At 41.0% G+C, this 26192-nt stretch overlaps 1 protein-coding gene and 1 long non-coding RNA gene across 4 annotated transcripts in view; one reads left to right on the forward strand and one right to left on the reverse strand.

The window, feature by feature from the left end:
• The window catches only part of LOC135539016 (ras GTPase-activating protein 1-like), a 53250-nt gene extending 34941 nt beyond the window's left edge, over positions 1-18309 (reverse strand). For 2 of the 3 annotated variants that reach the window (XM_064964903.1, XM_064964901.1), the window contains exon 1: positions 16875-18309. In XM_064964903.1, the coding sequence (XP_064820975.1) occupies positions 16875-17404 (530 nt within the window). In that variant the 5' untranslated portion in view covers positions 17405-18309. The remainder of the gene's footprint in view (positions 1-16874) is intronic. The other variant, XM_064964902.1, reaches the window with a different exon arrangement.
• Positions 18310-18402: 93 nt separating this feature from the next.
• Positions 18403-26012, forward strand: LOC135539015 (uncharacterized). Its single transcript, XR_010455534.1, has 4 exons — positions 18403-18447; positions 19400-19474; positions 19979-20103; positions 25851-26012. It is a non-coding gene; the product is annotated as an uncharacterized LOC135539015 (long non-coding RNA).
• The last annotated feature ends 180 nt before the right edge of the window (positions 26013-26192 follow it).

Consider the following 26192-nt stretch of genomic DNA (forward strand, 5'->3'; position numbering starts at 1 on the left):
ATTTAAAATCCACCAATCCTCTAAATCGAATTATTGGCAGAGAATCACGTCATTGAATTTGTGTGTGTGCATGTGTGATAGAGATATACAGTTAGTTGGAAATTTACAAACAGGTTTTAATGACTCCAAACTAATGTTTCAACCAAACACCTAGTGTTTCAAACAACTATAGTTTTGGCAAGTCAGTTAGGACATCTACTTTGTGCATGACATAAATCATTTTCCCAACAATTGTTTACAGATTATTTCACTGTATCACAATTCCAGTGGGTCAGAAGTTTACATATAATAAGTTGACTGTGCCTTAAACTTCTTTGGGAACGGGGGGCAGTATTGAGTAGCTTGGATGAATAAGGTGCCCAGACTAAACTGCCTGCAACTCAGGCCCAGAAGCTAGAATGTGCATATAATTAGTAGATTTGGATAGAAAACACTCTAAAGTTTGAAAAACTGTTAAAATAATGTCTGAGTATAACATTTACATTTAAGTCATTTAGCAGACGCTCTTATCCAGAGCGACTTACAAATTGGTGAATTCACCTTCTGACATCCAGTGGAACAGCCACTTTACAATAGTGCATCTAAATCATTTAAGGGGGGGGGGGGTGAGAAGGATTACTTATCCTATCCTAGGTATTCCTTGAAGAGGTGGGGTTTCAGGTGTCTCCGGAAGGTGGTGATTGACTCTGCTGTCCTGGCGTCGTGAGGGAGTTTGTTCCACCATTGGGGGGCCAGAGCAGCGAACAGTTTTGACTGGGCTGAGCGGGAACTGTACTTCCTCAGTGGTAGGGAGGCGAGCAGGCCAGAGGTGGATGAACGCAGTGCCCTTGTTTGGGTGTAGGGCCTGATCAGAGCCTGGAGGTACTGCGGTGCCGTTCCCCTCACAGCTCCGTAGGCAAGCACCATGGTCTTGTAGCGGATGCGAGCTTCAACTGGAAGCCAGTGGAGAGAGCGGAGGAGCGGGGTGACGTGACGTAACAGAACTCATATGGCAGGCAAAAGCCTGAGAAATATCCAACCAGGAAGTGGGAAATCTGAGGTTTATAGTTTTTTTAACCTCTCTAGGATATGTGGGAAGGTAGCGTCACACTTGGCCAAAAGCCAGAGAAAAATGCAGTGCACCAAATTCAAATAAATTCCCATAAAAATCTAACTTTCATGAAATCACACATGTAAGATACCAAATTAAAGCTACATGTGTTGTGAATCCAGCCAACATGTCAGATTTCAAAAAGGCTTTTTGGCAAAAGCAAACAATGCTATTATCTGAGGATAGCTCCTCCATAAACAACAGAGAGAAAACATATTTCAACCCTGCAGGCGCAACACAAAATGCAGAAATAAAAATATAAATCATGCCATACCTTTGACGAGCTTCTTCTGTTGGCACCCCAATATGTCCCATAAACATCACAAATGGTCCTTTTGTTCGATTAATTCCGTCCATTTATTTGACGCGTTTGATCCAGAAAAACACCGGTTCCAACTTGCGCAACATGACTACAAAATATCTCAAACATTACCTGTAAACTTTGCCAAAACATTTCAGAACCACTTTTGTAATACAACTTTAGATATTTTTTAAAGTAAATAATCAATAAAATTGAAGATGGGCTGATCCGTGTTCAATACAGGAACAAACCGACGCTAGCTCTCTGGTCATGCACCTCTATCAAACAGTACACATGAAGTGACACTCGTTTTGAAAAGGGCTACTTCATTACACAAAGGAAAAACTTCAACCAATTTCTAAAGACTGGTGACATCCAGTGGAAGCGGTAGGAACTGCAAGCAAGTCCCTTAGAAATCTGGATTCCCTCAAAAAGAAAAGGCTGAATGGTTTGTCCCTGGGATTTCGCCTTCTACATAAGTTCTGTTATACTCACAGACATGATTCAAGTTTCTTTCTATCCAAATCCACTAATAATATGCATATCTAATCTTCTGGGGATGAGTATAGCAGGCAGTTGAATTTGGGCGTGCTTTTCATCCAAAATTCCAAATGCTGCCCCCTATCCTAGAGAAGTTAAGGAGAAGTTGATCTTTAAATCATATGTTTAACGCTCGTATCTTTAATCAATGTTTATGATGAGTATTTCTGTAATTTGATGTGGCTTTCTGCACTTTCACCGGATGTTTGTTTGAGACAATACATTTCTGAACATAACGCATCAATTTCAAATGAGATTTTTGGACATAAAGATTAACTTCATCGAACAAAACACACTTGTCTAACATGGAATCTTGGGAGTGCCATCCAGTGAAGATCAAAGGTTAGTGATTCATTTTAACACTATTTCTGTCTTTTGTGACATCTCCCCTTCTTTGGAAAATGGCTATATGGTTCTCTGTGGCTAGCCGTGACCTAATATAATCGCACGGTGTGCTTTTGCCGTAAAGCCTTTTGAAATCAGACTCTGTGGCTGGATTAACATGAAGTTGATCTTTAAAATGGTGTAAAATACTTATGTTTGAGGAATTTTAATTATGAGATGTTTGAATTTGGCGCCCTGCAATTTCACTGGATGTTGGCGAGGTGGAAGGAATATTATGTGGATAGATTTCAGCAAAATCTCAAGATAGCAGTCAGGAAGTTAAAACCTCTTAGTGATCCCTTCACGTGCCAATCCCGTTAACGGGATTGATTTGACAAGACCCAGTGAAATACTAGCGAGCTAAATTCATTAACAGAAATATTCATAATAATTCACAAATCATACAAGTGTACACCAGTGTAAAGCTTGGTTGCAAATGGGTCTTCTAGATGGACAATGACCCCAAGCATACTTCCAAAGTTGTGGTAAATTGGCTTAAGGGCAACAAAGTCAAGGTATTGGAGTGGCCATCACAAAGCCCTCACCTAAATCACATAGAACATTTGTGGGCAGATTTGAAAAAGTGTGTGCGTGCAAGGAGGCCTACAAACCTGACTCAGTTACACCAGCTCTGTTAGGAGGAATGGGCCAAAATTCACCCAACTTATTGTGGGAAGCTTGTGGAAGGCTACCCAAAATATTTGAACCAGGTTAAACAATTTATAGGCAATGCTACCAAATACTAATTGAGTGCATGTAAACTTCTGACCCACTGGGAATGTGATGAAATAAAAGCTGAAATAAACTATTATTCTGACATTTCACATTCTTAAAATAAAGTAGTGATCCTAACACTGGAATGAGGTGTCCAAACTTTTTATTGGTACTGTATATATCTTCTAAAAACCTGTTTTCGCTTTGTCATTATGGGGTATTGTGTTGATTAGGGAAGACACATTTTTATTCCATTTTAGGAATAAAGCTGTAAGTTAACCAAATGTGAAAAACATCAAGGGGTCTGAATACTTTCCAAATGCACTCTCTCCCCTTCGCATAGAGTTTATCAGGCTGTTGACTGTTCATTAGCTGTCTGGTCTCAGACGATCCCGCAGGTGAAGATGCCGGATTTGGAGATATTGGGCTGGTGTGGTTATACGTTGTCTGGGGTTGTGGGGCCGGTTGGACGTACTGCCAAATTCTAACAGAACGTTGGAAGTGGTAGATAAAAGAGAATTACATTCTCTAGCAACAGCTCTGGTGGAAGCATGCCAATTGCACTCTCCCTCAGAACTTGAGACATCTGTGGAATTGTGTTGTGTGACAGAACTGCACATTTTAGAGTGGCCTTTTGTTTTCCCATGCACAAGGTGCATCTGTGTAATGATCATGCCGTTTATTCAGCTTCTTGATATGCCACAGCTGTCAGGTAGATGCTCACTAACAGGAATGTAAACACATTTATGTGCAAAACATTTTGGAGAAATACGCTTTTTGGGCATATAGTAGATTTCTGGAATCTTTTTATTTCAGTTCATGAAACATGGGACCAACACTTTACAAGTTATATTTTTGTTCAGTATAGATAAAATCCCAAACTATTGTAGAAAGTCTCTGAAGATCCTATGGAGGCCACAATGAGCAGCTCAGAAGTCTTGAAAACAGGATGCAGGAGAAAAAGGCAGGGCAGTGTGGGTACTGGAGAGTCATGACAGGACATTGCGTATCATGCAGAAAATGCTTGGAAACTGTATGCCTTACCAATGCACCGAACAGAGCATGTGATCTAATATGAATGTTACCGTTAGAAACTAATGCATACATCATTGCAGTAAGACGACAAACTTCATTTAGCAACAACTAAAGAACTTTCAACCAGCATCCAGGAAAAACCAGATAAAGCTGAACACTGCAATACAAGCTGCATTTAGTTTTAGTGGCGCGGCTTGTGGTTTTACAGTTGTGGCATTGCAGTAATTTTAAACGCTAAGGCCCAGGAAATTAGGCTACATTCTTAATAAGGCTCTCCGAGGCCTATACTAATTCTAATTGTTGGGATTACCTGTCACCAAATCTTTGCAACGACAGACAAAAAAGTGAATTGTTATAAAGGACTGTCTCAACAAGGGGATAGGTATGTGACTGGATCCTCCCGCCTTTAGGAATTCCACATGTCAAAAAGGCAATTAGAGAGTGTGGGTGCTCAATTAGCCCTTCAGCAAGCAACGTTTTCATGACCAACTACTTATCTGGCAAACTCAATCACACACCCGCTGATCTACAATGCCTTCAGAAAGTATTCACACCCTTGATTTTGTGTTACAGCCTGTATTTAAAATGAATATATTTTGAAATTTCACTGGTTTACACACAATAGCTCAATGTCAAAGAGGAAATGTTTGACATTTTTACAACATAATTAAAAATGAAAAGCTGAAATGTCTTGTGTGAATAAGATCCAGAGTACAAATGTGCTCAACAAGTCACATAATAAGTTGAATGGACTGTATGCAATAGGGTTTCACATGATATCTCGTCTCTGTACCCTAAACATACAGCTAATTGTAAGGTCCCTCCCCCGTGCAGGGAATTTAAAAAAAATGATTCAACCACAAAAACCAGGGAGGTTTTCCAACGCAGTGCAAAAAAGGGCACCTATTTATATTTATAAAAAATAAAAAAGCAGACACAGAATATGCCTTTGAGCGAAGTTAAGAATTACACTTTGGATGGTGTCTCAATACACCCAATCACTACAAAGATGCAGGTGTGCTTCCTAAATTAGTTGCCTGAGTGGAAGGAAACTGCTCAGAGATTACACCAAGAGGCCAGTGGTGACTTGAAGTTACAATTTAATTGCTGTGCTAGGAGAAAACTGAGGATGGATCGACAATACTGTAGTTACTCCACAATACTAACCTAATTGACAGAGTGAAACATATTCCAAAACATGCATCATGTAAGGCAGTAAAGTAATACAGCAAAAAAATGATTTTGTCCTTAAAACAAAGTGTTAATGCTTGGGGCAAATACAATACAACACATTACTGAGTACCACTCTCCATATTTTCAAGCATAATGGTGGCTGCATCATGTTATGGGGCGGCAGGGTAACCTAGTGGTTAGAGCGTTGGACTAGTAACCGGAAGGTTGCAAGTTCAAATCCCCGAGCTGACAAGGTACAAATCTGTCGTTCTGCTACTGAACAGGCAGTTAACCCACTGTTCCTAGGCCATCATTGAAAATAAGAATTTGCTCTTAACTGACTTGCCTGGTTAAATAAAGTTTAAAAAAAAATATGGGTTTGTTTGTAATCGTTAAAGACTGGGGAGATACAGGATAAAATAATACACAGGTAAAATCCTAGAGGAAAACCTGGTTTAGTCTGCTTTCCACCAGAAACTGTGAGAAGAATTCCCCTTTCAGCAGGACAATTTTCTAAAAACACAAGGCAAAATCTACACGAGGTGCTTACCAAGAAGACAGTGAATATTCCTGAGTGGGCAAGTTGCAGTTTTGACTTGAATATGCTTGAAAATCTATGGCAAGACTTGAAAATGGTTGTCTAGCAATGATCAACAACATATTTGACAGAGCTTGAAGAATTTTGAAAATAATAAAAATGGGGAAATGTTGCACAATCAAGGTGTGGAAAGTGCTTAGAGACTTACCCAGAAAGACTCACGGCTATAATCGCTGCCAAAGGTGCGTCTACAAAGTATTAACTCAGGGCTGTGAATACTTAGGTAAGATATATTTCTGCATTTCATTTGCAAACATTTTCAAAAACATGGTTTTCACATCATCATTATGGTGTATTGTGTGTTGATGGTTTCGAGAAAAAAATTGAATTCATTTTGAATTCAGGCTGTAACACAAAACGTGGAATAAGTCAAGTCGTACCAATACTTTCTGAAGGCACTGTACAACTCCCCCCCCTTAGGGAAACAGTTTACGACTCAAAATCCTCTTTAATCTTCATGGAAACTCAAAATCAATGGCTTGTTTCCTAGTGCCCTATTTGTTTTAGTTCAGGCACAGGGACGGTGTTCTCGGAGGTGGGGAGTGTGGCATTAGGGCTCCTGACGCCTCCCTTGCCTTCTTCGCTAAGCAGTTGTTAGCGTGAAACACTGATCCCACCATTGTTGATGAATAAGCCTCTGTTGTACAGGAGGTGTGATCCGAGTCGCCCTCTCCGTGGCGTGCTACAAAGTGCTATGTTTAGCAGACTCACACTCTGGAAGAAAGAGTACGGAACCATGTCCAACTCTGTGAATGATTACCACCTCACTCCCGGCCTGCATGTTGGTGCCAGCTAACATGACACAGAGGAATAGCCTACACGCCCAGTCATGGAGCCTGATCACAGGATTCACATAGAGGGGGGGGAGCTAAGAATCATAGACCACGGAACAGTAGATAAGCTGCAAATAGCAGGTCACCTCAGAATTGCAAAGCTTGACGACAGGCAGTGCAGAACTAAGGGCCACGTTGCTAGCCAAGTAACAGACCTTCTCAACTAGCTAGCTAACCTTAGCTAGCTATATGCCTTACTCTAACGTTACAATGTTACAGACAGTATGATTACTTTGGTTTGCAAGTCCATAAATATGGATATTGTTGTACTTTCTTTTATAGACTTATGTTGGATCTTATTTTATTTCAACCAGGGGAGAGCCAGTCTCCAAATAGAGCTTTCCAAAGAGGATGAATAAACATTGTCACTGAATAAAACCACTGCCCGTTCATCTTCTAGATCCATATTCCTAAAGCATCTTAAAGTAGGAGTGCTGATCAAGAATCAGACCCCCCCCCCCCGTTTGTAACTTCTTAAATATGGGTTGTGGTAATTTTCACTTCATTCTTAACCCTATCCTGAAGCAAGCAAATTCAAGAAGAACCTAGCCAGCTGATTTCCCATCATGTAACAGGACAATAGCTCTGTCTTGCTGGGTTTAATCACCTCTAGGTCTGTGAGGGACATGAAAGAATGACTGCTCAGAAATTAGGCTATTACTATCTGTATATATGTCCAAATGCAACTGAATAAGAAAATTAAGTCAGTGGGGTTTAATTTCAATTGTTAACATTACAGATTTTTTTCAAATTATTAATTCATCAAGAAGCTAAAATAAAAGTTATATTTTTACTTTGTTACAGTAGAACAATGATACATGGGAAGTTCTACAGATAAAAGCAGATAAAAAGTTGTACTGATAAATACAAACAGAACAATAAATGTTTAGTGACAACAGTTGATTGAGCCTAATCCTGACAGGGTTTGACTGTCAGACTAAGCCAACCACCTCCCAAGCTAGCCTGGCACCTAAAGCCGTTTCAAATCAAAACGGGAGCATTTCTCCACTCCAAGTTGGACCCCATCCACCCCCACAACTCACTGTACTTCACTTTTGAGAGAATGATTCTTTTAAAACAAGGAAATGCTGTGAACTCTGCCTGGTTTGGTTTTGAACAGCTCTGCCTCCCTGACAACCTCCACAAAAGCTAAAATGTCCCTGGTCTGTCAAGCAGCATGATGGACAGCATGTAGCCTAATGGTTAAGAGTGTTGAGCCATTAACCAAAAGGTCTCTGGTTCAAATCCCTGAGCAGACGAGGTGAAAAATGAATGCCTCCAACTCAACATCTGGTTTCCATCAAGTACACCAATGGACTTGCTAATCCTGTCTGCTGCTTGCTCAGTCATGTTTGGACCCAGGTTCTTCAAAATTGACTTAAAAGAAGTTGAGGTGTTCCAAGTCAAGAGTGATTTTCTTTCCCTTCCCATTCCAGAACCAGGTAAGACTGTGCCAACCAAGGGCAAAGACTTGCAAGGTCAGTAGACGGGTGCTGTAGGCATAATGGCTTTGACCATAGGCCTTGCAGAACAGAGCTACAGTGTATAACCTCAACCTCTCCCTCATTTACTGCATCCTGTATGTTAGACAGGAAGAAGGGGTCTTGTTTTTGTGGTCCTCCTCACTAGACCCGGGGCGTATTCATTACGAAAACCATTTAAGAACCAAATGGAACAAAACAGGGGAGGGGGGGGCTTATTTGAATTTGTCCAATAGAAACTTGTTTGCATTAACTGCTTCTATAGCAGCATCAACACCAACCCCCTCAAGAGCAGCCATTGTTATAATTTGACTTCAGCGCCCAATACAGGTGCCTCTCGTTGATTATCTGAGGACGTTGATTGGTTCCACCATATGGTGGACGGAAGGGGGGCTCAAAGGGTTTGAATCTGGTCATGGTCAGACTTGGGTGATATACTGTTTCCCAGCGTATTTCAAAATGCCAACGGTATGATTTTCAAAACCCTACAAAATAATTAAAATAATATTTTTTTTTTATGCACAAAACTATTTTAGGGCAACAGGGCTCTTGATCCAGGAGGGGATTGGAAGTCTCTGTTGTAACCTAGAAGCTTGATATCTAGCAACTTAGTTAGCGAACCAAATGCCAGTGGTGGAAAAAGTACCCAATTGTCATGCTTGAGTAAAAGTAAAGATAGCTTAATAGAAAATTAATCACAAAAAAGTGAGTCAAGTATTGTTTTAAATATACTTAAGTATCAATAGTATATGTAATTGCTAAAATATCAAAAGTAAAAAATAAATCATTTCAATTTCCTTATATTAAGCACACCAGATGGCACCATTTTCTTTTCTAAATTTACAGATAGCAAGGGCCACACCAACGCTCAGGCATCTTTACAAACTAAGCATTTGTGTTTAGTGAGTCCCCCAGATCAGTGGCAGTAGGGATAACAGTGGATTTTATTTTGAAAAGTGTGTGAATGACACATTTTCCTGTCCTGCTAAGCATTTTGGGTGTTAAGGAAAATGTGTGGAGTAAAAAGTACATGATTTTCATTAGAAACATATAAGTTGTCAAAAATATAAATAGTCAAGATACCCCCCAAAAACCCTACTTAAGTAGTACTTTAAAGTATTTTTACTTAAGTACTTTGCGCCACTGACAAATGCATAGCTGGAGCCCTGGGCTGGATATAATTTATTTGAAAATCATGCCGTGGGTATTCCGAAATACTCCAGTATACGGTTTATCGCCCAAGCCTACTGCATATAGAGAGAAAGCACTGAGGGCTCCCCGAGTGGCGAAGCGGTCTAAGGCAATGCATCGCAGTGCTTGAGGCTTAAGATATCACACAATGTGTCGATTTAAATGTTTGTATTTTCCTGCAACTTTCTGAAATGGCACAGGAATGCCCGTCTATATACGTAGAGTGAACAAATACATCTGCTCAGTTGCGGTCATTTATTTTTCCAAAGGTTGCCTTAAGAGGGTGCTCTACGAGCTGCTCATTAAACATCATTCAGCCCTAAGTCACAACATTGAAGAGAGTAGGCATGACAGACAGCAACCATGCATTTGAATAAGTAAATAATCTACACATCACCAAGCAAGCAGCCCTGTTCTTACTTAGTAAACAATATTTGTGATGAAATTGTTCATTTTGTCATTATACAAGGTTGGTAGCAACATGTGAAAATCATTGTGGAAATCTGTTGCAGCACAAGTCAACTACAAAATGCAATGCTCTCTCTGGGCTGGATGGCTAGTTAGCAACCAAAACGTAGCTACACACAATAATACCAAAGTCAATATCAGTGTTACGCACGCCTCTTGGAGGAGGGAACGCAATGCCCTGCTACACTCAACTCCCCGTGGAGTGAAAGAGGTATGTGACTGTAGTTACGGGTAAGGATGACAGAGAGTATTTTACCGTTAACAGGGAATTTATTCCTTCACACAGAAATTTGGGGAAAAGGGGTCTGGACAGAACCAAAGCAAAGAAAGTAGAAGTTAGGACACTAACTCTAAACTCTCCTACCTACCCACAACATACCTAACTAGCACCACCTGGCGCACTAACCAAAATACAGGGGATGGTCTGCCCAGGTCTTATATTCTAAAGGTATATGTATGCCCGCAGGGCTCTTGCCTAAACACTCCCAAGGTGCCTTCCCCTTCCCCCCTGGGAACAAAAAGAGAATAATACTGACTTAACGTGAACAGTTTCAATAATCAAAACACAGTCCTTATGATAAAAACATACCTCAGCAGGACCGGCTAAAAAATACTTTACAAAAAAAAAAAAGAAAAAAAGTGCGCAACAACCAACACAGGACATACTAATAAGCTCTCTCTTTGAGCAAAGCAACACTGGCTTTTATACAGCTGGCAAAAGACTATGTAATTGCAGACAGCTGTATCCCCTGACGAGAGGGCTGGGTCAGCTACACTCTGCAATGGGGCCAACCAATCAGCTGCTTGGGGGAATCCAGGAAGCCATTTCCTGAAATACATACAAACAAACCCACAACACAGAAACTGGGGAACCTAACACGCCCACCCCAAAACCTGCAAACTTACAGTTTGCAATAACAAAACCCAACAGTTACAATCCTCAGTTACTAAACCCGTGATAGAGCATCGGCAACCACATTCGCTGAACCCTTCACATAGTGAATCTGTACATTGTATCCTTGTACAATCAGAGCCCACCACATAAGGCGGTATAGGAATGGAGTTAGTCTCCATCTAGCCAGTGCTATGTGTGAACACTGGACTGGTGCCAAAATGAACACACGCACTTGATACAAAAGACACCATTACTGTCTGGGCCTATTATGTTAGTGGGCTTATTTCATTAGTTTTCCGAGATATGCAATCTGCAAGACAGTTGGCGCAGATCTATCATTTGGACCATGTGATTGTGTTCATGATGAGATAAGATTCTAATTTAGCTAGCTAAAAACAATGTGTGTCACTAAAACGAGAGCAGAAAGCATTTCCCTGCATGAGTATTTGTTAACCCCTTGGAGCATAATGTGTTAAAAGTGTGTTTTTCATTCTACAATATAGCTTCAGATATAATCGGCATCAGACCCAAAAATCCCATATTTGTCAGGCTCTACCAAAAACCTTCTTAATTAAAATGGTAACTACAAAGTAGTCTATGCCTGCTTGGCAGAATTATATCATGAATGTTTTTCAAACTCTGCAATCACATGACACTACACAAACAATGGTTTCTTGCTGGTCCACACTTGCATTAAAAGGGTAACTATACACAAAAATCTATTTTCCCAGGGCTCAAAATTGGTCTGCTGATGTGGTTTAAGCGTAGTTGTGGATTTATTAATAGAACAATTTAGTTGTTTTTCTAAAAAACACATATTTTGAGCGCGAAAACCTGTAAAAAAAAAAAAACTGGGAAGAACGTTAACCTGGAAAAACTAAAACAGAGAAAATGGAATAAGAGATTTTATATTATCTTAACTGTGCACTTGTCTGCCTGTTTATCAGATGATGCATCATCCATGGGACGGCACCACTGCTTCAGACAGTCACCTCTCCACAGTGGATTAGTGGCACATGCGGATAAGACCCGCGTCTTAACTGGGTCATCATTTCGTGGCAAGGGCGGAATCCTCTCAACTCCACTGTCCTCAAGAGGTGTCCATTACGCTGCCAGGGATGTTAGGATGTCCAGCCCTGAGAGTGACAGTGTAAGGAGTCGCCTATGGACTTGGTGTGTGGACGGATGGTGTGTCACCACTCTAAGGCCCTGGTCGACAGTGTGTGCACTTCAATCAGCGAAGGTGTGCACTTCAATCAGCTTGCTAAACAGTGCTGATAATTCCACTTGGGCTAGATAGCTAAATTAGCCTACAGACAACATTTTGTCATTATTAATGCTGTTACAACAACAAAACAGTTGGAAACAAATATTTGGTGAAACCATGATGTGAAGTTGCATGCAATTTCAATGTTGTTCGAGTTGCATTGTGTATTGGCAAAATTGTTTGAGAAAATGTCACTGCATCCATGTTGCTTCAAAGAACCACCAGTCAAGGCGAGCTCCCCATCCACTCAGCCTACTAGCTCAACACCCACTCAAGTCTGTCTTTTCAGACTTCCTGTTAGTTTAACATGAGAAAAAAAATATATAAAAATATATATATACATATACAGGGGAGGGGGGATACACTATACAGTGAATTCAGAAAGTATTCAGACCCCTTGACTTTTTTCATATTTTGTTATGTTACAGCCTTATTCTAAAATTCATTAAATAGTTCCCCTCATAACACCCTATAATGACAAATAAAAAATAAAAACAGGAGCGCCGCAAAGCGGTAAGCTCACAGAACGGGACAATGCTGTTGAAGGTTGCTCGTAAAAATTGTCTGTCCTCGGTTGCAACACTCACTACCGAGTCCCAAACTACCCCTGGAAGCAACATCAGCACAAGAACTTAGTCGGGAGCTTAATGAAATGGGTTTCCATGGCCGAGCAGACGCACACAAGCCTAAGATCCCCATGCAAAATGTCAAGCGTCGGCTTGAGTGGTGTAAACCTCGCCGTAACTAGAGACTCTAGAGCAGTGGAAATGTATTCCGTGGATTGATTGATCACTCTTCACCATGTGTTAGTCCGACAGACAAACATGGATGCCAGGAGAACGCTACCTGCCCGAAAGCATAGTACAAACTGTAAAGTTTGGTGGAGGAGGAATAATGGTCTGGGAGGTTCTTGATTTGGGCTAGGCCCCTTAGTTCCAGTAAAGGGAAATCTTAATGCTACAGCAAACAATAACTTTCTAGACAATTCTGTGCTTCCAATTTTGTGGCAACAGTTTGGGGAACGCCCTTTCCTGTTTCAGCATGACTATGCCCCTCTGCATAAAGCGAGGTCCATACAGAAATGGTTTGTTGATATTGGTATGGAAGAAATTCACTGGCCTGCACAGAGCTCTGACCCCAACCCCATTGAACACCTTTGGGATGAATTGGAACGCTGACTGAGAGCCAGGCCTAATCGCCCAACATCAGTACCAGACCTCACTTATGCTCGTGGCTGAATGGAAGCAAGTCCCCGCAGCAATGTTCCAACATCTAGTGGAAAGCTTTCCCAGGAGGCTGTTATAGCAGCAAAGGGGCAGACCAACTCCATATTAATGCCCATGATTTTGAAATGAGATGTCCGACGAGCAGGTGTATACATACATTTGGTCATGTAGCATTTAATGTTTTATCAGAATAACTGTTTGAGACTTTTAAAGGCATGAGCTAAAATGTGTTAGGGCCTCAACTATGTGTCAATGATAAGTGATGATGGAAAATTGCTGACTGTAGCAGATTTGTAGTGCTATGCTCCATTGACAACAATAAATATGAAATCAGCCAAAGAACCAATAATGCTTAATGCAAAATAGTTTCTCGGAGTCTTGATGTTGAAGTGCAACGCACTTTGTTTTGTCTGACAAGACTGTGTACGTATGGTAGGGTAATTTGTAACCTTTGGCACAGCATGTCACACCAGGCACTAAGCCTGAACATGCTAGTTTACAGTGGCCAGGTCACCACAACTCACAGACCAGATAAAGAGGACTTGTGTTGCAGCAGATTCCAGTTGTGTGAAATGTCCCTATAGTTGATTAAAAAATACATTTAAAAAACAATTCTGACCTCTCTCATTGTGGGGAAAAAAAACAAGGGTAAAAAAAAATTCCCATTCTATACACGTGACATTGTGTCACTGGCGCTCCTACAGAAAGGGATATAAAGGAAATTGTGGTGAAACTACTGGCGTTGGGCTAAACATTTATTTTCACTGCTTGTAAGCAGTGGATTTCCAGTTGGGCTGCTTCCAAAGCGTTGTTCATCACAAATGTAGAGACGAATGGGAGCTAAAAAGCTGGCCTTCCCCCTTCCTCTGCAATCTGACAGGGAGATATGTAGCTCCTAAAATAAGAGCTGATTCCACACTTCAGCCCCAGTCACTTCCATATCTCACAGCGTGAGGCCAGAAATGATAAAGCTCAGCACTTCTTTAATGAGACTGTGACAAACGCGAGTGCCACAAGCACACACCCTACAAAGGAAATATACATAGGCCTATATGATTGTGTAGGGAAACCCAATAAGTTCCATCTCCCACAATGGATAGTCCTACTGCAGCACACTGACACAAAAGCCTACAGTCGGAGGGCATAGGCTAGCCAAATACCTCAACTCCATGATGATTTCTCCATGGAGTTGAAGTGCAGACTAGCATTTTTGAAATTACCTTGGACTTAAACATTTAAATTTCTTAAACATTTACCATGTAGGCCTACCCATGTTTGTCCTCTGTTGTAGCTTGCTTTTTTGTTTGCTGAAATGTAATAAAATGTTAATGAAATTACAACCACCGACTGTTCTTATTGCTGTTGCTCTAAGATAGAAACTCAGTGTTAACATGCCAATTCAATTGCAAGAAGGAAACAGTCAGTGGTTTTAATTGATTAACGTTTTACCTAAGAAAAGTGGATTTCAGCAAACAGACACACAACAGAGAACAAACATTTGTACACAGTTTAAATGATTTACTTTTGAAGTATCGACTGCATATTGACTCAAAGGAGTCTTTTTTATTTTAACTCTACATTAAAGAAAAAGGAACTTCTGCGCCATCATATTTTGTACCTTTACACGATCAATGTATGTTTCATGGCGGAATTATACTGTATGTGGTAGAATTTACTTAAGGGGATAATCCACCACAAACCACTAATTCTTATGATTAACAGTGGTAAAGAGCCTTAAATAACACTAATATGTGAAAATAATTATTTGTGAAGAAATTGTTCATTTTGTCTTTATATAAAGTTTAAAGTTGGTAGTAACATGTGAAAATCATTGCAGAAATCTGTTGCAGCTCAACTACAAAATGCAATGTTCTCTCTGGGCTGGGTGGCTAGCTAGCTACAAAACGTAGTTACACACAATAATACCAAAGTCAATATCAGCATGTGAAGTAGCTAGCTAGAGAGCTGTAAAATCACATAACAAACTGGACTATCCATTTAGGCGTCTATCTCACAGAGTTCAACTGCAGTTCGCCTCTGCCCAGTGCAGAATACACAGCTAATGCAACAATGGCCCATCCCCAGGTTACCCACAGGGTGCTGTGCGATATGGTACTTGAAGGAGAAACCATTAATACACCGTTTAGATTGAGCACATCTAAGCGAAATATATACTTTGTCAAGATGATATAGACCGATGGATGTTTTTAGACAAGTATGCACATACCCTCTATTGGATGATTTGGCGATCTGTAGTGCAGGTAATTGTTTTAAAAGCGTTATGAAATGTGAGTGTGTTATCTCCAGTGACGAGAACCATGTAGCTATGACGCGTTCCTACACAATTTCCTGAATACACAAATGGACCACTTAGAAGTGAAATCATAGGGATTGAACCGAGGCGTAAAAAAAATGTTTGAATGACTTATGTCTGGCTGTGGATTATCCCTTTAACTCAGTGGAACTTGATGTGCTGCAGATTAATTCATGTAGAAATTAACTAATCAAATTTCCTTCTGTCAAAGATGTATATATTTTTTAACTAAGTTAAATAAACAACCACATGTAAAAAGTTTAAAGTTTATGTAACTGTCACTGTCATTGTAGTTAAACTGGCCTGTTGGTTTGTTCCCTGCACTACACTATTTACTGCTGGCTTAGGAGTTGGCAGAGAAGCTCAGAGAAGAGAAAGAAGCAGATGGGTGTACAAAGGAATTTTTCATTTAGTAGTTAGGACAAACAACTCCAAGTGCTAAAACTGACAACATTCATTTGGGAGGTACTGGTTCTAATTGAGTTGAAACATGAAAACATTTTATCAATCGGACAATCATTTAAAATTATTATTTCTCAATTTGTTTGTGTTTCAATAACATAATTTTAAAAAGTAGATATGTATTAATTATTTTTTACATTAAATTATCGGTTTCCATTAGGTGTAAACTATTGTCCTAAAATGTTATTGTCGATCCAAATATAATTTTGTGTGTAGTCTGAGCTCAACTCTGGATGAAATCATTGTGGAGTTCTTGGCTAGGCATGGGCTAGCCTTATTCAGGAGGGGGACATGTGAGATGAATTATTTCATGAGAATAACAATTAGAAAACCATAGTCAATAAAATAATTTTAAAAAGATGACTACATGATTCTGTGGATTAAAAGAAGATCCTAATCCGTGCTCAGAATGATGAAGCAAAAATATTTGACAGGTGCTAGATAGGTTTCACATCTGCTACACCTGCCACAGGCTGACCAAATAACTTTAGCGTGGCCTTGAAGGAAACGCATTACAATTATTCCGTGAATGATATTGCATTCATAATTGTAAGCAAGTGAACGAACTGGTTTAGTTGGGAAAATAAGTATGCAAATATTTCTCTACATTGAAAGATGAATGGCAATTGTTCTCAGGTATATACATTATTCATTAATTCGCTAGATTTATGATTAACAACAACCTAGGTTAATGGAACACCCTGACATCTACCTCCTTAATTTGACTTGCTGCCAATAGCGACATCAGCTGCAACAAGTATAATAGAAACTTGAGCACTGGTGATGGCCGCAGCAGGAAGGAAATATACCCGGGTCGTTTAAACATACTATTTTGGTTTTCAAACTAAGTGTCAATGAACAATACACAGAACAATTTGAGTGTATATAAAACAAATACTTACTGGTTCGTGGGCGGCGCTGAGAGGGGGAAGACCACCTCCTCTTCCTCGTATTCAGGTCCATCCTGCATGTCGCTTTCATCCACAGTTCCGAGTCCCCCGTAGCCTGGGGGCGGTGGGGGAGGTGGTGGCAGAGGGGGAAAGACACTTGACCCGTCGGGACACACCGAGGTGGGTGACATCCGGATGCCGGGTCCCTCCGAGGTGGGGGAGTAGCACACACTGCCAATGGTCCCTGAACTTGTTCCTATAATAATTGCATGTCCGCCACTCCCTGTAGCGGACAATGCAGGTCCGGCAGTATCTCCTCCAGACACGGGGTAAATCATACTTATATCAGGGGGGGAGTCTGGGGAGATGTTCAACGGGTGGCGGAGGTTTGTTGCAGCTCCCTGGCCCAAATCAGTGACCCGCACTCTGGTCGGGTTGGGATAAAACGGAAAATGGGCCGACTCTGGGCCTCCACCGCCCGCCACCCCTTTCCCTGCCGAGACAGAGCCCGTATCCTCGCTACTGACCTCCGCAGCCATCATTTTCGGAAAATACGTAGAGGGGAATAAGTCGAGAAGGGAACCTGCCCTTCCCCTCTAGTCTTGCAGCACCCCCTCACTGTTTGGGTTGGTAAAAACAACACCAAAAGTTTATTGGAAAACAACACATTAACGGTAGCCAGCCAGCTAGCGCTAGCTAGTGGTTAGCTAATAACGCAAACTCGTAAGCTAAACTCTAGCCAAAGCTAGTTAGCTACAGTAGCTAGCTATGAAGACACGAGTTTTCATGAGTTTAAAGTTCTCCTAGAATTGCGGTTTTGAAAATAACGTTTAAATACCTGAAGGGAGAGGCTGATGACGTATTTAATTCCTTTTTTCCCTAGTCCTGCCTGCTCCCTCGGCAGCCACCAGTCTACTTGTCGGTAAGTATTGTTTTATTGTCACTGCCTGTGTGTGCAATCCTGTATTGTGCTGTTGTTGTTTTGCTCCTACGGAGTTCCCAAATGTCTTAAGTTGCCACCACAAACGGCCCCTTCTGTCGCCTGAACCTCTGGTGGACTTAGTTTAGCCGATGTAACCCACCAACTGAGCAAATTACAGCACTTCGTTCTTGCGTAAATTCGCGTTTCTTTCTTGATTACGGGGCTGGAGGCTTGCTGCTGCCGCCGCTATTCGCTCCCTCCCTCTCCCCACTCTGCTCGCGCAGGCCCAGCCAAGAGAGTACCGAGTAATTTCACGACGCGAGCTGCATCCATTATATCTGCTATCGGTGGTGAGGAAGTGAAAAGCAGTCTCGACACAGGATTAGACTACAATCCCTCCATTAAAAGGAGGGAATTATCATACCATTCACGTGATGAATGTGGCACGCCACATGTATGATACGCATTACCTTTTGAATAGTAATTCAGAACCAACCACACATTGTACGGGACCCTTTCAATGGTGATTTTAACTGAGACCGCGTGCGCATGTTCACCATAGAAGCCAAAACATTTCCCGGGATTTATTTTGTGTCAACTTCCTGGGTTTTCATATTTAGATTTAGCATGATTCTTATAAAAGCATGCTTGAATTATGAATTGGTGAGCTGTTTAGACCCTGATTGTAATAGTTTCGTAGTCTCTGAGCTAGCTAAATTAGCAAGTATTGACAAAAGAATGTTAGTTACGGCAGCTAGCTATATATATTTATATATATTTTTTAAATATTAACTAGCTAACTTTAGATGTAATTTCTTTGTTCCACTCTAGTCTGTTCTGATGACTTCGCCCATCACTCGGGTGTGTTCAACAATTCCTTTCAATGTTTGTCTCAAAATAATAAGTAAAACACTGACGGGTGAAATAAATGTAAATGTAAATGTAAATGTATATAATCAGATTAGCTAGCTACTTGTCATTAGCCTTTTAATTGGTAAATCAGCAGTTTCTACATACATCTTTGGGCTTATAAATGAATATGTACCCATTTATTCTTGAAGAATATAACTAATGCCTTATGAGCTTAGTTCAACTGTCATACCCCCACCAGAACCCCAATTATAAGATTGTTTTACTCCAATGTTTGTAAACAAAATAAATGAAAACACTGTATAGCCTCAAGCAATATCATGGATGGTCAGTCCTCGCTTCCATTGCCCTGTCTAAGAATTTGAGAGTGGTAACATTTCTCCAACCCTGTCAAATACAGTATATACATTTTTTTTTTGAACCCAACACAGAGACATGGAAGAAACTTAATTGCAGCTTTAGTGCTTTTCATTAGCTTCATATTGTAACCTGCAGTAGGCTATCTATGTGAGTGAAGTACAATGAAAAGACTGGTTCCAACTACCCTGACCAAGGGCTGTTGGTCTTGCTGGCAAAGGCTAATCTCCTGTCAGTTAGACCAAATGGCCTGAAGGCTCTTATTCAAAGAGTAGGAAACACTTACTTATACCCATGGTACAATTTAATATTTCATATCTTTGTTGTTGTAGGAAGACACCTCATAATGGCTAACATCAGGGGCATCCTTGTGTATTATCATGAACAGGGTATGAAAAGGAGGTCCTTAGCCCTGGTGATGGAGGCTGCTGCAGCTACAGGACTACCTGTGTCTTTAGTTAAGGTATGAAATGGAGGGAAGAGGTGGGGCGTGAGACGAAGTGAGGTGGAATTAGAGACGTGACTATAAGGTTGGTGGATATTGAAGGGTTAGTGGCAAGAGGGGATTGGGGGGACAAATTGATTTTGGGGAGAGTGGGGAAAGAAATAGGCTGTGTTCTGATACCCTGCATCCAGAAGTGTTCACACTTTCATTTCACCCACTGCATTTAAAAGCATTGGATTGGTGCAAGCATAATGGGGAGACATTCCACCATAGCACAAAATTACTGACTGACCCCAGGCCAAGTTTTTTTCTTTCCTAACCCCCTGTATTATTATAATATTGGGGGGGACCATCCACTACCTAAACCACTGCAGATTAGGGAAGATCAGGCAACAGTGTAAAATCATGTTTAATTACTGTACTGTAAACACCATTTTATCAACATAGAAGTTATACAGTATTATGCTTGAATGTTTTTAGTTGACTTACATCTAATGACAATGCTTTCCTTTGAAATTACAGAACTGGATTTGTAACTATAGGTGTTCACTTAATACCTCCTGCAACACCTGGCGCCGCAAAGCTGCTGGTTATAAGTGCAGTGTCTGCCTATAACTTGTTTTGCGCAGAGCTGCTGAAGGGGAAAGGTATGTATTCTCAGATTAATGTTTATTCCAACATAAAAATCCAGTCCTACATTCTGATGTGAAATGTTGAGAATTGCTCTATCACTTTCACTTCTCCATTCCATAATGCGTCTTTCCACAGTAGTCGTATTTTAGTCAGAAAAATATGATATATTCCTCATTTCAAATAAGACTGTTTCCTGCTGGATGTTTTTAAAGGGGGTTTTAAGTAAGAGTTTTATTTAAACAATGGTATTAATTCATTTTAATTTGGCGGACGCCTTTCAGGACACTCAAAGACATCTTACATTAAAAGTAGGCCAACATCAACTGAAATGTGGTACATAAAGTCATAAAATGAAGTGTGTCAATCAACAGTGCAATATAAAATAGAAACCATCTAAAATCAAAGGACCAGACAAAATAGGACAGATAAAAAGAGGAGGGAGGGGTTGGGAAGAGGATTCAAACCCGATTTAGGGCAAGGGTTTGGTTTAAGGTGGTCGGTTACCCAGTTTAGGGTAAGGATTTGGTTTAAGGTGGTGGGTTACCTGGTTTAGGGCAAGGGTTTGGTTTAAGGTGATAGGCTACCCAGTTTAGGGTAAGGGTTTGGTTTAAGGTGGTAGAGTTTGGAATAGGAGCTAAAGGCCCGGGCACCCATGGTGGAATGGGGGGGAGACAAGGAGACCAGCAGAGGAGGAGCGGATGGAGCGGGAGGGGGCATAGACTTGGAGAAGATCAGAGAGGTAGGTTGTGGAGGGCTTTGTAGGTGAGGAGGAGGATTTGAAAGTTAATACAGGATACCACAGGGAGACAGGATTGGTTTGATGTGTTCAGTTGATCTGGTGCTGGTGTGAATTCTGTCAGCAGTTCAGAACCAGTTGGAGTCTATTGATGAGTTTGGTGGGGATCTGGTGAGGAGAGTGTTCCAGTAGTCTAGTCGGTGTCACGTTCTGACCTTAGTTCCTTTGTTTTGTCTTTGTTTTTGTATGGTCAGGGCGTGAGTTGGGGTGGGCAGTCTTGTTTGTTTTTCTATGTTGGTTTTTGTGTCCGGCCTAGTATGGTTCTCAATCAGAGGCAGGTGTCGTTAGTTGTCTCTGATTGAGAATCATACTTAGGTTGCCTTTTTTCCACCTGGGTTTTGTGGGTGTTTATTTGCTGTCTAGTGTGTGTTGTCACCTTACAGAACTGTTTCGGTTTCATTGATTCACGTTTATTATTTTGTTCCAGTGTTCAGTTGTGTTTTTGAATAAATCAATATGGACACTTATCACACTGCGTTTTGGTCCGATTCTTACTCCTCCTCAGACGAAGAGGAGGAAATCCGTTACAGTCAGGAAGTAACGAAGGCATGGATGATGGTTTCGGTGCTGTAGTGGCGGAGGTGGAGGAATGCTGTCGAAGTGATGTGGAAAGAGGGAACTATTCAGGAAGACACCAAGGCTTTTGACTTATTTAGAGAGGGACCAGGAAACCATCTTTGGTGATGCTTTGAAAGAGTGGATTTGGTGCTGATGAGCATGACCTCTGTTTGTTGCTGTCGAGTTTGAAAAGGTTCATGCTCATCCAGCTCTGGATGTTGTGAAGGCAGGGGAATGGTGGGTTTGGTGGAGAGGTAGAGCTGGGTGTCATCAGCATAGCAGTGTAAGTGAACTTTCATGTTGCATGATCTTGCCCAGGGGTACGAGGAATATGGATTCTTCTGACAATAAGCATGCATGGTTGAGGAAGATTTTTGCACATTAATTAGTGATTTACAGGAATGAGGTCCATGGTTTGAATCACAAGTGAAATGTATTCAGAAATCTATTGCTTAAAACTACGTGGCTCACTACAAATCACTTGTCAATCCATAATAATTCAGCAGTTGTGAGATGGGATGCCTACAGTAAGTGGTAATGACAGTGTATCTATTCACGCAACATCAAGCTGCCCTCAAACCTATATAACTAGTACACAATAATAAATGCAGTATCAACATTGTTCTGAAACATGTTGACTAGAGTTGTTTTGTTATCTAACAACCAGTACTGCTTGACTGTAATTACATAGCAGTTAAATAGCAGTAAGTACAAAGTGATGCCATGTTTCTTAATTAGTTTCCAAGTGAACAGTAAGAAAGCTTTTTTATCCAGCCCGGCACTCACACCTGAATTGCCTGGCCAACGAATCACAAAGCCCTTGATACAGCCGAATGCAATTAGCTAGATTTCAAATAAACAGCAGATTTATTTTCTGAAGCACCAATATCTTTCAGCACCAATATTAGAGAGTCACATCTCTATAATCACCATTGGAGCGCTCCGCATTAATATCACACAATCTTCTTACAATGATCGTATCACCAATATATACTTATTAGCTTTCACTTTAAATTAGAAACAGCAATACATACAAAGGTTTAGGGAGGCGTGCCCAGGGTGAAGGAGAGTTGATCCTAGCTGGAGGTCATACTTTTGCCGTACTTAAAATTCAACTACCAGGCTGCCTTTACTGGAAATTTGGTCTAAGTCACCTTCACTTCTCTTGTCCTCTGAAGGCACTCCAACCTTTACAATTTAAGGGGAATCCTCTGGCCACTGGGAAACACTGGAAATGTATAAGGAGAACCCCACCCACCAATAACGAGACTCATGTAGGCACAATCACAATTAGGTGACGCATGTCACACCAATCAAACATTCGACTTGGGTATTCCGTGATGTTTAATTAGAGAACAATTTAAAAGTGAATTGTTTTATTACACTTGTGCTCTTCATTACATCAAGCAATTTGTTTTCAACATATTTAGAAAGAGGTTAAGCTACACATGCCTAAGTTGCATGACTAAGTCGCTTAAAAGTGTCTGCTTAATAATGGCGTATATTATTAGGTAATATTATGTGTGGACTATAATAACTTTATAATATTGATATATCATGGGTCACGTGTGTTATTGTGTGTTTATAACCTACTGTATCTGGCCTGTTAATCAGTTGAATATCTGATTTAAATAGTGAAAGAACATGGTATGCTCGCCTTAGCTCTGTCACGGTAGAACTGTATCCCGTGGCGCTGGAGCAAGAGCGCCCATTGTCTTGTACTACCGCATCGGTACAATAAACCCGAGATTTGTGACAGTTTTGTACGTTTTTGTGGGCAAGAAAAGTTGATGACCACGGTGCACAACTGAGCAAGAGGACAAGTACATTGGAGTGTCTGTTTCTCAAACGAGACGCCTCACAAGTCCTCAACTGGCCGTCTAGGCAGAGTTGCAAAGAAAAAGCCATATCTCAGACTGGCCAATAAAAATAAAAGATTAAGATGGGCAAAAGAACACAGACACTGGATATAGGAACTCTGCAGAAGAAGGCCAGCATCCCGGAGTTGCCTCTTTACTGTTGACTTTGAGACTGGTGTTTTGTGGGTACTATTTAAAGAAGCTGCCAGTTGAGAACTTGTGAGGCGTCTGTTTCTCAAACTAGACACTCTAATGCACTTGTCCTCTTGCTCAGCTGTACACCATGGTCTCCCACTCCTCATTCTATTCTGGTTAGAGACAGTTTGCACTGTTCCAAGAAGGGAGTACTACACAGCGTCTTCAGTTTCTTGGCAATTTCTCACATAGAATAGCTTTCATTTCTCAGAACAACAATAGACTGACGAGATGTAGAAGAAAGTGATTTGTTTCTGGCCATTTTGAGCCTGTAATCGAACCCACAGAAGCTCCAGATACTCAACTAGTCTAAAGAAAGAAGTTTTATTGCTTCTTTAATCAGAACAACAGTTTTCAGCTGTGCTAACATAATTGCAAAAGGATTTTGTAATGATCAATTAGCCTTTTAAAATGATGAACTTGCATTTGCTAACACAACATGCCATTGGAACACAGGAGTGATGGTTTCTGATAATCGGCCTCTGCATGCCTGTGTGTAGATACTCCATTAAAAATCTGTCGTTTCCAGCTACAATAGTCATTTACAACATTAACAATGTATTTCTGATCAATTTGATGTTAATTTAATCTACAAAAAATGTGCTTTTTCAAAAACAAGGACATTTCTAAGTGACCCCAAACTTTTGAACGGTAGTGTATGTTATCCACGCCAAGCTCTCTGTGTCTTCCCTATTCGATGAATGAGGTGAAAAAGTTTGGTTCCCTTATTGCTCTTTTGAGGAGGACCGTAATTCGATATCGGGGGCATGAGTTAACCATCAAGCGACCGTCATCTTATGGTAAGAAACAGCTGGAAGACATACTGGCAAAGGCAGGGGACTTCAAATTCGAAATTATTTTTTCTCATTCTGTCTTGTTTTTGTTCAATTTTCCAATGAAATGTATACCTGACATACAGTGGGGCAAAAAAAGTATTTAGTCAGCCACCAATTGTGCAAGTTCTCCAACTTAAAAAGATGAGAGAGGCCTGTAATTTTCATCATAGGTACACTTCAACTATGACAGACAAAATGAGGGAAAAAAATCCAGAAAATCACATTGTAGGCTTTTTAATGAGCATTTGGTCAATAACAAAAGTTTCTCAATACTTTGTTATATATCCTTTGTTGGCAATGACAGAGGTCAAACGTTTTCTCTAAGTCTTCACAAGGTTTTCACACAGTGTTGCTGGTATTTTGGCCCATTCCTCCATGCAGATCTCCTCTAGAGCAGTGATGTTTTGGGGCAGTTGCTGGGCAACACGGACTTTCAACTCCCTCCAAAGATTTTCTATGGGGTTGAGATCTTGAGACTGGCTAGACCACTCCAGGACCTTGAAATGCTTCTTACGAAGCCACTCCTTCGTTGCCCGGGCGGTGTGTTTGGGATCATTGTCATGCTGTAAGACCCAGCCACGTTTCATCTTCAATGCCCTTGCTGATGGAAGGAGGTTTTCACTCAAAATCTCATGATACATGGCCCCATTCATTCTTTCCTTTACACGGATCAGTCGTCCTGGTCCCTTTGCAGAAAAACAGCCCCAAAGCATGATGTTTCCACCCCCATGCTTCACAGTAGGTATGGTGTTCTTTGGATGCAACTCAGCATTCTTTGTCCTCCAAACACAACAAGTTGAGTTTTTACCAAATAGTTCTATTTTGGTTTCATCTGACCATATGACATTCTCCCAATCTTCTTCTGGGTCATCCAAATGCTCTTTAGCAAACTTCAGACGGGCCTGGACATGTACTGGCTTAAGCAGGGGGACACGTCTGTCACTGCAGGATTTGAGTCCCTGGCGGCGTAGTGTGTTACTGGTAGGCTTTGTTACTTTGGTCCCAGCTCTCTGCAGGTCATTCACTAGGTCCCCCCGTGTGGTTCTGGGATTTTTGCTCACCGTTCTTGTGATCATTTTGAGGGGTGTGTCAGATTGAATTACCTTCAACATATTCAACCTAATTAATCTAAACAATAAAACAATAAAACATTTGAAAATGACAAAAGCTGCTATACAATTACTTTACCATCCAACAATAGATCATAAGCAACAGAAACCAAGTTCAAGAACAACCAAAAATAAAAATTATTATTGTGTTATCAGGCCACAGAGCAACCTCCGTTCTAGCACCAGACTGAAGGTTACCTCCAGATTGATCCTCAATCTGTTACTCTGCTGTCCCGCCCTGATCTGTTTCACCTGTCCTTGTGATTGTCTCCACCCCCCATGTGTTACTTATTCTCCCCAGTATATTTATCCCTGTGTTTCCTGTATCTCTGTGCCAGTTCGTCTTGTATGTTTCCAAGTCAACCAGCGGATTTCCCGTTTGCCTGCTTTTTGCATTCTCCTTTTTAGAGTCCTTCCGGTTTTGACCCTTGCCTGTTTCTGGACTTTGTGTCTGCCTGCCTTGACCACGAGCCTGTCTGCCACTCTGTACCTCCTGGACTCTGATCTGGTTTTGACCTTTTTTGCCTGTCCACGACCATTCTCTTGCCTACCTCTTTGGATTAATAAACATTGTACGACTCCAACTGTCTGCCTCCTGTTTCTGCATTTGGGTCTCGCCTTGTGTCTTGATACTCTGCAGTCCGTGGAAGCGACTGCTGGTGAGGGACCATCGATGGAGGATGCTGTTCTTCCTCTCCATCGTTTTTGAGTTTTCTGTAATCAGAAAGGTTCTAAATAATTTGACCAGGG

Source organism: Oncorhynchus masou, unplaced genomic scaffold (genome assembly GCF_036934945.1).
Source record: "Oncorhynchus masou masou isolate Uvic2021 unplaced genomic scaffold, UVic_Omas_1.1 unplaced_scaffold_13___fragment_6___debris, whole genome shotgun sequence".
NCBI classification, from domain to species: domain Eukaryota; kingdom Metazoa; phylum Chordata; class Actinopteri; order Salmoniformes; family Salmonidae; genus Oncorhynchus; species Oncorhynchus masou.